General features: G+C 42.0%; 1 protein-coding gene across 3 annotated transcripts in view; it reads left to right on the forward strand.

Annotated features, from left to right (window-relative positions):
- si:ch211-283g2.1 (sodium- and chloride-dependent GABA transporter ine) overlaps positions 1-14,975 on the forward strand; it is a 131,676-nt gene that overhangs the window by 33,381 nt on the left and 83,320 nt on the right. For all 3 annotated transcript variants that reach the window (XM_063031308.1, XM_063031307.1, XM_063031309.1), the window contains exon 2: positions 9,212-9,346. In XM_063031308.1, the coding sequence (XP_062887378.1) occupies positions 9,212-9,346 (135 nt within the window). The remainder of the gene's footprint in view (positions 1-9,211; positions 9,347-14,975) is intronic.

The raw sequence follows: 14,975 nt of genomic DNA on the forward strand, positions 1-14,975 counted from the left end.
GAAGATCGACCCAACCCTGGCTCCCAACCGGATCGACTTGCGTCCGCCCCTCCCGGGCCACTCTTCAATTAGAAGTGTGAATGCCATACAAAGCAACAAGAGTGGTTGGGTGCTCAGTGCTCCAAGTCCACACAGACCTTCAAGAACCATTTTATACCCAACTAACTTGTGTCTTTCCCCCTACATTTCAGTTAGCTTCTTCCACTCATCTACAGAACAATGGCCGATTAAGTTACCAGCCCGAGAATTTTCGGGATGTTAGGGAAAACTGGAGCAGTCAAACAGAACACATACAGTTACAGAAAAACTCCAAACTGACAGCAGGCAAAGTCAGGAGTGAACCCAGGTCACTGTAGCTCAGAGGTAGCAGCTCGACCAGCAGCACATTGAGTCTCTCTACCTAGTCATCTAATGACTTGGATGAATGCAATGAGGGTATAGATGCTATATTTACTGTTGACAAAAAAAATGGGTAGAAAAGTAAGTTACAAGGAGCAGGTAAGGAGGCTACAAAGGTACAAAGGTTAAGTGGTTATGCAGATAGAATATAAAGTGGTGAAATAGCAAAATTGTCCATTTTAGTAGGGAAAAAAATGAAACATACTATCTAAAGAGTAAGATGATATTGAGCTCCTAGATGCAAAGGCATCTGAACATCCCCGTGTGTGATTCACTAAAAGACTTGTATACAGATACAGTAAGTAGTTTGGGAGACTAACAGAATGTTGTTGTTTATTGCTAGGGAATTCAAAACAAAAGTAAGGTGGTTATGCTTCAGTTATATAGGACATTAGTAAGGGCCTAGTAATTAGTAAGAGTAGACTATTAAATAGCCCTATCCTTATTTAAGGAAAGATGTTAATACTTTAGAACTAGTCCAGAGAAGGTTTACTAAACTAATACCATGAATGGGCATGTTGCCTTATAAGGAAAGATTGAAGAGATAAGCTTTTCCCACAAGAATTTAGAAAGTGAGAAGGGACTTGAATGAAACATAAGAACCTCGAAGAGCTTAAAAGGTACAGTGTTTCTACTTGTGGGAAAAAATCCAGTACTAGGAGAATAAGAATAAAGATTTAGGATAGAGATGTTTAAGATTTTTTCTTTGAAAAAAGGATTTGAGTCTTTGGAATTGTCTTCCTGAAAGATTTTATCCCCCCAGGAAATTGAAAGAAATTTTGCTCCTCAGTTGTGTACTGTGTCCATTTTTCAGAGAAACTTCCTGCATTTCCCTGCATTTCCTTTAAACTTCAGTAGTAAATTCACCCATCCCCTTCACAATTCTCCTGAGGAAACCTCGTTTGTGATAATCCAAAGCACCCATTGTTACAAAGTGTTCTCCTTTCCCATGTTGCATGCACAGATATATCTGGTAAACATGGTTGATTAGAAGAGGAATTTTTTTGTTGTTGATTTGTCTGCCTGTAGTGGGCAAGGTAAATGGTATTTATTTTCCAGGAAAGACTGAAATCAGAAAGCACTTTGTGGTCTCAGAATAGATGTATCATAAACTGCTTTCCAAATCCATTCACAGATAATGTCCTCCCGCTTTGTACTACCACTGCTGCATGGAACCTCCTGCTTCGAGTAGCACTTCTCTTGACAAAACAAATAGATATCATCTCTGACTGACAGAAAAATTTCCTGATCAATATGAACTAGGGATCATTGAATGCCATTAGATGTCAACAACACCCTCCCAATCCAGAGATCTAGAAGGCACGTATAGAATATCGCTATTGATTAAAAGAGAAATAGCATTTCACAAAATAATAAGTATGTGGAAATAGTGTCACATCATAAAACATTAATGATAATGCACATGGAATGATAGATACAAAGGGAGACTGGCAATAAAATATAAACCAATAAATCAAGAAAACAAGTATAATGTATTTACAAATCAATGCGGCCACAAAATTAATTACAGGCTCCTTGTCACTTTGTTGTATTTGTTTATTTTCTAAACAACTTATGGGAATTTGTGGAGACAGCTTTGTTCTTATTTATTTACCAATGGTTCAATTTGCTGCGGACATTGACATCCTGAACAGTTCATGCAGTTAATTTCCTCCGGCGTCTGCAGTAAGGTATTAATGACTGGGATGGAAGCACAGCAAGGGTTTTGAGCGATAAATAATACTTGACAAGCAGAAAATAGCAAAATCACTTCACGTTAGAGATTATTAATCCACTCCAGTAAATGAGCAGATAGCTATACGTTTGGTGTTGGTTAAATTATTCTTGAAAGTTGCATTGGTTCATTCAATTTCTTCACAGGGCTCAGATCATTAACTGCTACATCCTTTAATACACAGCGCTCTCAGGCATTTGATTATTGTTCCCCTGTGGTTGGGAGTAGTTTCAAGGGGAGCAAGGGGCAGGGATGTCACTATTTTCATTGCTGTCACAGACAGCTCGTTGAAAGTTACTTTATGCTCAAGCATATTGGGAAAATAGACATTTATCGGACTCCTGTGGTTAAGTAGAAACCAACTTCCTTGTTGATTACTACAGCTTTAAGGTGCCATCATCCATTTGTGTTTAGGTAAAATTTCTTCTTCTTCTTCTTCTGGGGCACCATCATGACAAGCTTTGCACCAGCTTTTTGGTGTGCTCATCATGCGGCGTGTCTTGGGCCTCTGAAACCTGGCGGAGCCCATCCCTCTCCAGGTTAACATAGCTAGCTGGGTGTTAAAAGTACATTGCCAGTATTTGAATGGAAGTTCAAACCCTTGCTATGACATGCATGTTATGTTGAAAATGAAGCTCTAAGATGATCTGAAGTGTATATGTGTCCAGATATAATCGTATGGCCTGACACCAGTAGAGGGTGGTTATTGGTGAACTCACAGTCCCCTGGGAAGACAACATCGATGAAGCCCATGAGCGCAAGTTAACCAAGTATGCAGAATTAAGATCAGAGTGCAGAGACAGAGGGTGGAAGGTCTCATGCTATCCACTCAAAGTAGGCTGCCGTGGGTTTATTGCGTTCACTTTCCAGAAGTGGCTGCGTGACCTTGGCTTCACCAGAAGAGAGATCAAGTCAACCAGCAGGACTCTAGCTGAGGCAGCAGAGACAGGACCAGCATGGGTGTGGACCAAGTATGTCCAGAGGGGCAGATAGTCAGACAATGTATACATATCTTGCAAACCCTTCAGTAGTTGCATTGACACCTGAAGAGCAGACTATCTGTTGGATGGAAGCGACCAACAACTCTGATAGAGGCAGATGCCAAGTTTTTAAGCTCACCAGTGGGAGGTAGTGCTTTAGCACTGCTGGCCCACCACCTCGAGGGAGTCTTGATCATAAACGGGCCGAAACTCCTGAAGACAGGTGGCAGATCAACTGATGATCCCACTGGTGATAGCACAGGACAGTCAACATCTTAGTCCACGTGCAACTCTATTCGTTGTAATACATGCTTGCACTTACTCAAACAGGAAATGCAACATTAAACACAATTGTGAGAGTCTTCATGACCATTTTTTTAAAGAAAGGGGCTTCCCTTCCTCCACTATCAACTCTGCTCTTAAACGCATCTCCCCCATTTCACGTACATCTGCTCTCACTCCATCCTCCCACCACCCCACTAGGAATAGGGTTCCCCTGGTCCTCACCTACCACCCCACCAGCCTCCGGGTCCAACATATTATTCTCCGTAACTTCCGCCACCTCCAACGGGATCCCACCACTAAGCATATCTTTCCCTCCCCCCCTCTCTCTGCATTCCGCAGGGATCGCTCCCTACACAACTCCCTTGTCCATTCGTCCCCCCCATCCCTCCCCACTGATCTCCCTCCTGGCACTTATCCGTGTAAGCGGAACAAGTGCTACACATGCCCTTACACTTCCTCCCTTACCACCATTCAGGGCCCCAAACAGTCCTTCCAGGTGAGGCATCACTTCACCTGTGAGTCGACTGGGGTGTTATACTGCGTCCGGTGCTCCCGATGTGGCCTTTTATATATTGGTGAGACCCGACGCAGACTGGGAGACCGCTTCGCTGAACATCTACGCTCTGTCCGCCAGAGAAAGCAGGATCTCCCAGTGGCCACACATTTTAATTCCACATCCCATTCCCATTCTGACATGTCTATCCACGGCCTCCTCTACTGTAAAGATGAAGCCACACTCAGGTTGGAGGAACAACACCTTATATTCCGTATGGGTAGCCTCCAACCTGATGGCATGAACATTGACTTCTCTAACTTCCGCTAGGCCCCACCTCCCCCTCGTACCCCATCTGTTACTCTTTTTTATGCACACATTCTTTCTCTCACTCTCCTTTTTCTCCCTCTGTCCCTCTGAATATACCTCTTGCCCATCCTCTGGGTCACCCCCCCGTCTTTCTTCCCGGACCTTCTGTCCCATGATCCTCTCGTATCCCCTTCTGCCTATCACCTGTCCAGCTCTCGGCTCCATCCCTCCCCCTCCTGTCTTCTCCTATCATTTTGCATCTCCCCCTCCCCCTGCAGCTTTCAAATCCCTTACTCACTCTTCCTTCAGTTAGTCCTGACGAAGGGTCTCGGCCTGAAACGTCGACTGCGCCTCTTCCTATAGATGCTGCCTGGCCTGCTGCGTTCACCAGCAACTTTGATGTGTGTTTCATGACCTCAGTTGTCCTGTCAATTAATACTTCAACTATCACTTCAACGATAATTGAAGTGATTGGTCTGGAATTGGATATATCATAATGATATCGCTAATGCAGGCTTTTCCTGGTAATCATTCACAATACTTTGCAAGTATTGAGATGAATAAGAGGAGTTTAGATTGAAACATACAAGACCATGAGCAGTCTGAACATGCTGGATTTGGAGGGGCATTTCTTCATGTATGAATGTTGAACTAGAGTTTACTAATTTAAAAAGGAAGGGTTGGTCATTTTAGACACCGATACGGCAAAGTTTCTTTTCTTTCAGATTATCATGAGCCTTTGGAATTCTCTTCCTCAAGGGACAGTGGGAGCTGATTATTTGAATATTTTAAGGCAGTTGCATAATGACCAAGGGAGGTAATGGTTGATCTTGATAGACAGGTACTCAGATTTAAGGTACAACTGGATACATTGATTGGACTGTAAGATATAGGAACAGAATTAGGTCATTTATTAGCTGTGAGTCTGCTCCACCATTCAATCATGACTGATTTTTGTTCAGCCCCATTCTCCCGCCTTCTCCCTGTACCAAGAAAGGACCTATCAATCTCTGCTTTAAGTACGCCCAATAACTTGACCTCAGCTGCCTTCTGTGGCTATGAATTTCACATATTCATTCTCCTTTGGCTGAAGAAATTCCTCCTCATCTCAATTTCAAAGAAACGTCATCCACTTCCACTCTATCCAGGCCTTTCAGTATTTGGTAGGTGTCAGTGAGGTTCCACCCTCATTCTTCTGGACTCCATCGAGTACAAGCCCAGAGCAATCCAATGCATTAAGACTTTCATTCCCAGGATCATACCTGTGAACTTTCTCTGGACCTGCTCCAGGGCCAGTACATTTTTCCTTAGATACGGGGCCCATGCAAATCTTATAAAATGGAGGAGAAGCTCAAGAGGCTGAGCAATCTACTCATGCGACTAATTCATACATTCATAGTGTGTCCATATTCCCTCCTTATAAGAACTTAAGTACAGTGGACACAGCTGTGATAAGAACAATAAGGAGTCATTTTTACTTTGTGTGAAAGCATAAAGTAATCAAGCCATTTTACATTTTCCCTGATTTTTATTTCTTTTGATCTCAATGGATTCAAAATATCAGGAGTGATCTATTCCGGGCCTAACACATTGATGCAATCATGAAGAAGACACTCCAGGGGACTTACTTCGACAGGAGCTTGCGGAGAGCTGGTATGTCACCAAAGACTCTTACAAATTTCTACAGATATACAGTGGTGGGCATTCTAACTGGTTGCATCATAGCCTGGTATGGAGCCTCCATTACACACGATCGCAAGGGGCCGCAGAGGGTTACAGACCCGGCCAGTTCCATCACAGGCACAGCCATTCCTGCCATCAAGGATATCTTCAATAGGTGGCACCTCAGGAAGATGGCATCCATTATTAAGGACCCTCGCCATCTGAAACATGCCTTCTTCTCCTTACTACCATCAGGGAGGAGGTACAGATGCCTGAAGACCCACATTTAACAATCATCTTCCCATCCACCATCAGATTTCTGAAAGGTCAATGAACCTCTGAACACTACCTCATTGTTCTTTTTTTTTGCACTATCTAATTATTTTTCGTAATTTAAAGATTTTCATGTCTTTTCAGTATACTGCTGCTGTAAAACGACAAATTTTACATTGTATATCGGTGATATATCACTGTACACCCATGATTGTGTAGCCAAGTTTCCATTGAACTCAATATATAAGTTTGCTGATGACACAACAATTGTAGGCCGTATCTCGAGTAATGATGAGTTTCAGTACAGAGAGGAAATTAAGAACCGGGTGGCATGGCGCGAAGACAATAACCTATCTCTCAGTGTCAGCAAGACGAAGGAATTTGTTGTTGACTTCAGAAGGAGTAGCGAACCGCGTGGCCCAATTTACATCGGTGGTGCGCAAATGGAACAGGTCAAAAGCTTTAAGTTCCTCGGGGTCAATATCACAAATGACCTGACTTGGTCCAACTAAGCAGAGTTCACTGCCAAGAAGGCTCACCAGTGCCTTTACTTCCTGAGAAAACTAAAGAAATTTGGCCTGTCCCCTAAAACCCTCACTAATTTTTATAGATGCACCGCAGAAAGCATTCTTCTAGGGTGCATCACAACCTGGTATGGAAGTTGTCCTGTCCAAGACCAAAAGAAGCTGCAGAAGATCGTGAACACGGTGCAGCACATCACACAAACCAATCTTCTGTCCGTGGACTCACTTTACACCGCACGCTGTCGGAGCAGTGCTGCCAGGATAATCAAGGACACAACCCACGCAGCCAACACACTTTTCGTCCCTCTTCCCTCTGGGAGAAGGCTAAGGAGCTTGAAGACTCGTACGGCCAGATTTGGGGACAGCTTCTTTCCAACTGTGATAAGTCTGCTGAAAGGATCCTGATCCGGATCTGGGCCGTACCCTCCAAATATCCAGACCTGTCTCTTGGTTTTTTTGCACTACCTTACTTCCCATTTTTCTATTTTCTATTTATGATTTATAATTTAAATTTTTAATATTTACTAATTTTAACTATTTTTAATATTTTTAATATTTAATATTTGTAATCCAGGGAGTGGGAAGCGCAGAATCAAATACCGCTGTGATGATTGTAAGTTCTAGTACCAATTGTTCGGTGACAATAAAGTATAAAGGATAATAAGTCTGATTCTAAATTAGCTGCAAGTTCACTATCACCTGTGCCACAGCTCAAAGCAACTTCATTTATGTTTTAACTGAAACTTAAGGTGAGCTATCGATACTCTTCAACTCAGAGCTAATTCTGCTGTGACCGTGTGTAAGTTGTGCACAGTCCATGTTTTCAATATGTCAACAGAAATAAAAGGGAGGAGATATTTTAACCTGCTAATGAGTATAGAGAATATGATTGTAAAATTGATGAGCTTCAAGTGAGGGATGCCATAGGAGCATGAGACCAAAAGACATAGAAGCAAAAGTAAGCCATGCAGCCCATTGAGTCTGCTCTGCCATTCCATCATGGCTGATTTATTATCCTGCTCAGCCCTATTCTCCTGCCTTCTCCTTGTAATATTTAATCCCTTACTGATCTAGAACCTATCAATCTCCACTTTAAATATACCAAGTGACATGGGCATCACATGAATTCCACAGATTCATTGCCCCCCAGGTGAAAGAAATTTTTCCTTATCTTTGTTCTAAAGGGAAGTCCTTCTATTCTGAGGCTGTGCCCTATTGTCCTAGACTGTCCCAATATTGGAAATATCTCTCCATGTTCACTCTATCTAGCCCTTTCAATATTCGATATTCTCAGAGCAGAGTATATGGGAAATCCTGATAAGCATTTAACATTTTATCCAAATTAAATAGTTCTCAGTATGGCACTAATAATTTAAACCTAGATTTGATTTTTTGCCTACTGTGGCAATTCTGGTGCTCCAGCTCAGCTCCTGCATTTGGTGTTGTAGTGTGTTAATGCTCTTTCAATGAACTGAGTTTATCACTTTTCAAAATATCACTCAAGGTTATAATTACTAAATGAACGTCTATTTGGATAAGTACAGAATAAGTGCAGAAGTTACAGATTCCAGTCCAAATATGTGTTGAAAGTATAATAATCACCCAAGCTTCTGGGAGGGAGAGAGGGATTGGTGGAAACACAGAAAATTAGGCGGGACATGAGTTTGACATCCCTCCAATGATGCTTGTCCTCATCCAAGGCAGAGGGAGGAACGGTTGAATCTAAAAGCAACTTTTCTCCTGATGCCAGCAGCGCTGATTTCTTATCAAAGGCAGCGGCACAAGGTTGAATAGAATTGAATGCAATTTCGAGTAGTGAATAAGAGTCTCATTAATTTACCTATAGGAACTAGGAAGCCGATTTTAGAACCTGTTGTAAACTGATGAGTTGTTACACTGGAGTCCACAACAGTGTGAATGCTAAAGAAATAGAACTGGAGCAAGAAATAACTCTTTCCCATGATTTACAATTTTAATTTCATATAAAGCTTTTAGTTAGGTATAGCGATCTGGGAAATATACAGCAATGTGGTATAATACAGATATTATCAAAACAAATTCCCATTGCATGAAGTATACTGGGAGTACTAAGCCTGTGAAATGGGGAGAGCAGCTGACGATTTTATAGGATGATTTACCACTTGCCTACAAATCACAAAAAAACAAAAGTGCAGAGAGAAGAATTGCACGTGTAAGGTATCACGGGAGAAATGAAAAACCTCACTTGAAAGAAAAAGTTGAACAAGAAAGGGAATTACTATCATCATCATCTTCACCACACCATATTATTTGTTACAATTTTATGTAAACCGTCCTCCCAAACTGACATGGAGTGAAGGAACACAGACATAGAAACCCGACTGAGATCAAGAAAAAATTAGATTAAAAAAGAAACTTCCTTCAGAAATATTTGTGGAAGGAAGGAGAAAATTATAGGGTATCGAGACAAAAAGCGAAGGACCATTATACCCCAATCTATATCATTAGACTAATCACTGATTTAAGTTACATTTATAATCATTTAAATCTCACTTTATTTCCTCTCTTTCAGGAGCATTTCTGATTCCTTTCTTTATTATGCTTGTGCTGCTCGGGATCCCACTTCTCTACATGGAAATAGCAATTGGACAGTATTTTAAAGCTGGGCCAGTTAAAGCTTTTGGCAAGATTTGCCCACTTCTCAAAGGTCAGTGCAATCGATTTATCTACTGCCAATCTGGTAGCCTTGGAAGTGATGCACTTAAATATAAAAAAGAAATTAAGCAATAACCTCGAGATGCAAAGGCAAAGGAATCAGAGCTATCAATAAGCTCAAAGATTGTGCCCAGAAATGAAATTATAGAGTTACACAGCTCAGAAAGAGCCCAATTTATCGACCAAACAGGATGTATTCCTGGGCTCGTCCCACTTCCCGGCCATTAGTCCGTATCCCTCTTAAAAGTTTCCTATCCATGAACCTGTCCAAATGTCTTTTTAACATTGTAATTATCTCTATCTCTGCTGGTTCCTCTGGCATATCGATCCATATACCCACCACAATCAGCGTAAAAAAGCAAGTTCCCTTTAAATATGCCCCTCTCACTTTTAACCAATGTTCTCTGGTTTTAGTCTCCCGTAACCTTGGAAAAGGTTTGTGATAATCCATCTTCCTTATAGAACATAGAACAGTACAGGCCCTTATGCCCATGATGTTATACTAACCCTTTAACCTATTCTAAGATAAACCTAACCTTTCCCTCTCACATAACCTTCCATTTTTCTATTCATCAATGTGCCTATCTCAAAGTCTCTTCAATGTCCCCAATGTATCTTTCTCTACCACCACGCCAGGCAGTGCATTCCAGGCACCCACCTCTCTCTGTGTAAGAAACCTACCTCTGATATCCCCCTGATACTTTCTGCCAAACACCTTACAGTCATGCCCCCTCGTAATAGTCATTTCCATCCTGGGGGGGGGGCGGGGAGGAGCACTGGCTGCACATTCTAGCACTGCATCTTATCATCTTATATACTTCTATCAAGTCACCTCGCATCCTCCTTCATTCCAAAGAGAAGAGCCCTAGCTCACCCAGCATGTCCTCATAAGACATGCTCCCTAATCTAGGGCGCATCATGGTAAATTTCCTCTGCACCCTCTCTAAAGCTTCCACATCCTTCCGATAATGAGATGACCAAAACCTAATGCAATACTCCAAGTGTGGTCCAAACAGGGTTTTATACAGCTGCAACGTTACCTCATGACTCTTGAACTCATTCCCCAGACTAATGAAGGCCTACACACCATACACCCCTTAACCGCTGTCAACATGCTCTGGAATATTGAGGGATCTATGGTCATGGACCCCAAGATTGCTCTGTTCCTCCCCACTGTTAAGACTCCTACCATTAACCCTGTCTTCTGCCGTCAAGTTTGACTTTTCAGAGTGAACCACACACCACTTTTCCAGATTGAACTTCATCTGCCACTTCTCAGCCCAGCCCTGCATCCTATAAATTTTCCAATTAGCACTGCTTCAATATTCAGTTTCCTGGGTATCATTAATTCATGGGACCTCATGTGGGTGAACCATATCTCCTCCATCAACAAAAAGTTCAAAGTAAATTTATTATCAAACTACAACCCTGAGATTCATTTTCTTGTGGGCATTCTCAATGAATTCAATAATCATAATCGAATCAAAGAAAGACTGCAATGACAGTCTGTGCAAAAGACAACAAACTGTGTAAATACAAAAAGAAAAAAAAAGAAATAGTAAATAAATAAGCAATAAATATCTAGAACACGTAAGGAAGAATCCTGGAAAGTGAGTCCATAGGTTGTAGGAATATTTCATTGATGGGGTAGGTAAAGTTGAGTGAGGTTCAGGAGACTGATGGTTGGATGGTTGGGGGGTAATAACTGTTCCTGGACCTGGCGATGTGAGTCCTGTGCCTCCTGTACCACCTTCCTAATGGCAACAGCGAGAAGGCAGCATGGCCTGGGTGGTGGGGTCCCTGATGATGAATGTTGCTTTCCTAGGACAGCGCTTCCTGTAGATGTGCCCAATGGCAGGGAGGGCTTTACCCATGGATTGTGTCGTATCCATTACCTTTTGTAGAATTTTCCGCGTAAGTGCAATTGTGAAGAAAGCACAGCAGTGCTTCTACTTCCTCAGGAGTCTGCGGAGGTTCGGTATGACATCTAAAACTTTGACAAACTTCTATATATGTCTAATGGAGAGTGTATTGACTGGCTGTGTCACAGCCTGGTATGGAAACACCAATGCCTTTGAATGGAAAATCCTACAAAAAGTAATGGATTCAGCCCAGTGCATCAGTGGTAAAGCCTTCGCAGCCACTGAGCACATCATGAAATGCTGTCCTAAGAAAGCAGCGTCCATCATCAGAGATCCCCACCACCCAGGCCGTGCTCTATTCTCGCTGCTACCATCAGGTAGAAGGCACAAGAGCCTCAGGACTTGCACCACCAGGTTCAAGAACGGTTACTACCACAATCATCAGGCTCTTGAATTCAAGGGGAAAACTGCAGTCACTTGCCCCATCATTGAGATGTTTCCCACAACCAATGATCTCACTCTTCATCTCATTATCTCATGTTTATTATCACAGTTTGTCATCTTCAACTCTGGTTGATCTTTCATTGATCCTGTTACAGTTACTATCTTATAGATCTGCTGAGTGTGCCCACAGGAAAATGAATCTTAGGGTTGTATATGGTGACATATACGTACGTCGATAATAAAATTTACTCTGAACTTTGAACCACCCTCTGTCTGTTACCTCAGTCACTCCACTGCACTGTAAACACTTTTAACCTCTTTTATAATGCTGTTTGCTTTTTAAATACAGACTGGCATTTACGTATTTATGCATATTTTAATGCATATCTGTACTTCCAATTTTATTTTTATATATTTCTTTATTCTGTATGTTTGTTGAATGTTGTCACTTTTTGTTGCATGTAGCGGCAGCATGCCACGGCAATTTTCTAATACATGTAAATATAAATGGCAAGTACAGTTGATCCCTAATCCCTGATCCACTGCAACCTACTATAATCTTCTACACTATCCACAACACCACCAACCATTGTATCAAACTACTGACCTACCCTTCCACTTGCTCATCCAAGTCATATATAAAAATCACAAAGAGCGCGGGTCCCAGAATAGATCCTTGCAGAACACCATTCGTCATTGTACTCCAGGCAATATCTACTACAAATCCTCTGCCTTCCGTGGGCAAGCTAATTCTGAATCTACACAGCCAAGTTTCCCTAAATCCCGTGCCTCCTGATTTTCTGAGTAAAGCTACCATGGAGAACCTTGTCAAATACCTTACTAATATCCATATACACCACGTCCACCACTCTACGGTTATCAATGTGTTTAGTCACTGCCTAAAAGAATTCTATCAGACTCATGAGGTATGACCTACCCCTCACAAAACCAATTTGATTGTACTTAATCAGGCGACGCTTCTCCAAATGCTGATAAATCCTGTCTCTAAGAATCCTTTCCAATAGTTTGCCCACCACTGATGTAAGCTTCATTGATCTATAATCCCTTTTACCTTTCTTGAACAGAGGAATAACTTTTGCTATTCTTCTATCTTCTGATACTATTCCTGTGGCCAGTGAGAACATAGTACAATACAGCACAACGTTGTGCTGAACCAGCTAAAAAACAAATCAAAAACACCCAAACACTAATCCCTCCAACCTACACCATGTACGTATCCCCCCAGCTTCCTTACATCCATGTGCCTATCTAAACTTCTCTTAAAAGCTTGTAATGTATTTGCCTCTACCACCATACCAGGCAGCATATTCCAGACATCCGCCACTCTCTGAGGATGCTACAGTCATCACTAAAGGCACAGTAATCTCTTCCCTCAGTTCCTATAGTATCCTGGGGTATATCCCAAATGGTTCAGGAGACTTAAGTATCCTAATTTTTTTTTCAAAAGTTCCAGCACCTAATCTTTTTTTATTTATTCATTTATGGGATGTGGACGTTGCCAGCTTAGCCAGTATTTATTACCCATCCCATGCCTCCTGAGTTTCTGAATAAAGCTACCATGGAGAACTTTGTCAAATACCTTACTAATATCCATTTACAGCACACCCACTGCTCTATGATCATCAATGTGTCTAGTCACTTCCTAAAAGAATTCTATCAAACTCATTTAGGCTCTTTCTTAACACTGGCATTTTCTAGCATATTAGTCTGTTCTACACTGACTATACATTCATCAAGGTACTTCTCATCAAGGTGAATACTGAAGCAAAATATTCATTGGGGACCTCCCTTACCTCCTCCAACTGCAGGCCCGTTGCCTCTTCTATCTCTAATTGGCCCTACCTTCACTCTAGTCATCCTCCTGTTTTTCACGAGCATGTAGAACACATTGGGGTTTTCCTTAATCCTATTTCTCATGCCCTGTTCTAGATCTCCTAAGTCCAATCTTAACATCCTTCCAGGCTACTTTGGAACTCTCTAGAGCCCTGCCTGATCCTTCCTTCCTAAACCTTAAGTATGCTTTGTTCTTCCTCTTAACGAGCTGCTCCACATCTCTTGTCAACGATTGTTCCTTTACCCTTCCATCCTTTCCCTGCCTCAATGGGACAAACCTATTCAGAACCCAGGCAAATGCTGCCTGAGTAACCTCTACATTTCTATTGTGCATTTCCCTGAATATATCTGTTCCCAATTTATGCTCCCCAGTTCCTGCCTAATAGTGTTGTATTTCCCCCTCCCCCATTTAAATACTTCCCCATACCATCTGAGCCTATCCCTGTCACAGAGTTGTGGCCAGTCTCGAAGAGCTGCTCGCCCACTGAAAGCTCTGTCTCCTGAACAGTACTAGATCTAATATGGCCTCTCCTTGAGTTGGCCTGTCTACATATTGTGTCAGGAATTCTTCCTGGACACACCTGATAAATTCTGTCCCACCTAAACGTTTTCCATTAAGGAGGTACCAATCAAAATTAGAGAATTTTAAGTCCATAAAACAACCTTGTTATGGTTGCATCTTTCCAAAATCTACCTCTCAATCTGCACTAAGGGGAGGGGGGGAGGGGGTTGGAGAATACTCTTAACAGAGTGATTGCTCCCTTCCTGTTTCTGACCTCCACCCATTCTGACTCAGTAGACAATCGCTCCACAATGTCCTCCCTTTCTGCAGCTGTGAAACTAACCATGACTACCAATACCACTCCCATACCTCTTTTACCTGCTTCTTTGTCCCTCTTGAAACATCGGAGCCATGAAATATCCAGCTGCCCTAGTGACAGCCACGTCTCTGTAATGATTGCAGGGCCTTAGTTCTATGTCAAGTCAAGTAAAGTCGCTTTTTATTGTCATTTCGTCCATAAACTGTTGGTACCGCACACAGTAAAAACAAAAAAAGCGTTCCCCCAGGACCCTGGTGTTACTTGAAACAACACAAAACTACACTAGACTATGTGAGGCTACACTAGTCTACGTAATACAACACAAAAACTACACTAGACTACAGACCTACACAGGACTACATAAAGTGCACAAAACAGTGCAGGGCAGTACAATAAATAATAAACAAGACAAGAGGCACAGTAGAGGACAAATTACAATATAATAATAAATTATGTAGATGTCAGTCTGGACTCTGAGTATTGAGGAGTCTGATGACTTCGGGGAAGAAACTGTTGCACAGTCTAGTCATGAGAGCCCGAATGCTTCGGTACCTTTTGCCAGATGGCAGGAAGGAGAAGAGTTTGTATGAGGGGTGCGTGGGGTCCTTCACAATACTGTTGGCTTTACGGATGCAGCGTG

The sequence above is a fragment of the Mobula hypostoma genome, chromosome 23 (genome assembly GCF_963921235.1).
Source record: "Mobula hypostoma chromosome 23, sMobHyp1.1, whole genome shotgun sequence".
Classification (NCBI taxonomy): domain Eukaryota; kingdom Metazoa; phylum Chordata; class Chondrichthyes; order Myliobatiformes; family Myliobatidae; genus Mobula; species Mobula hypostoma.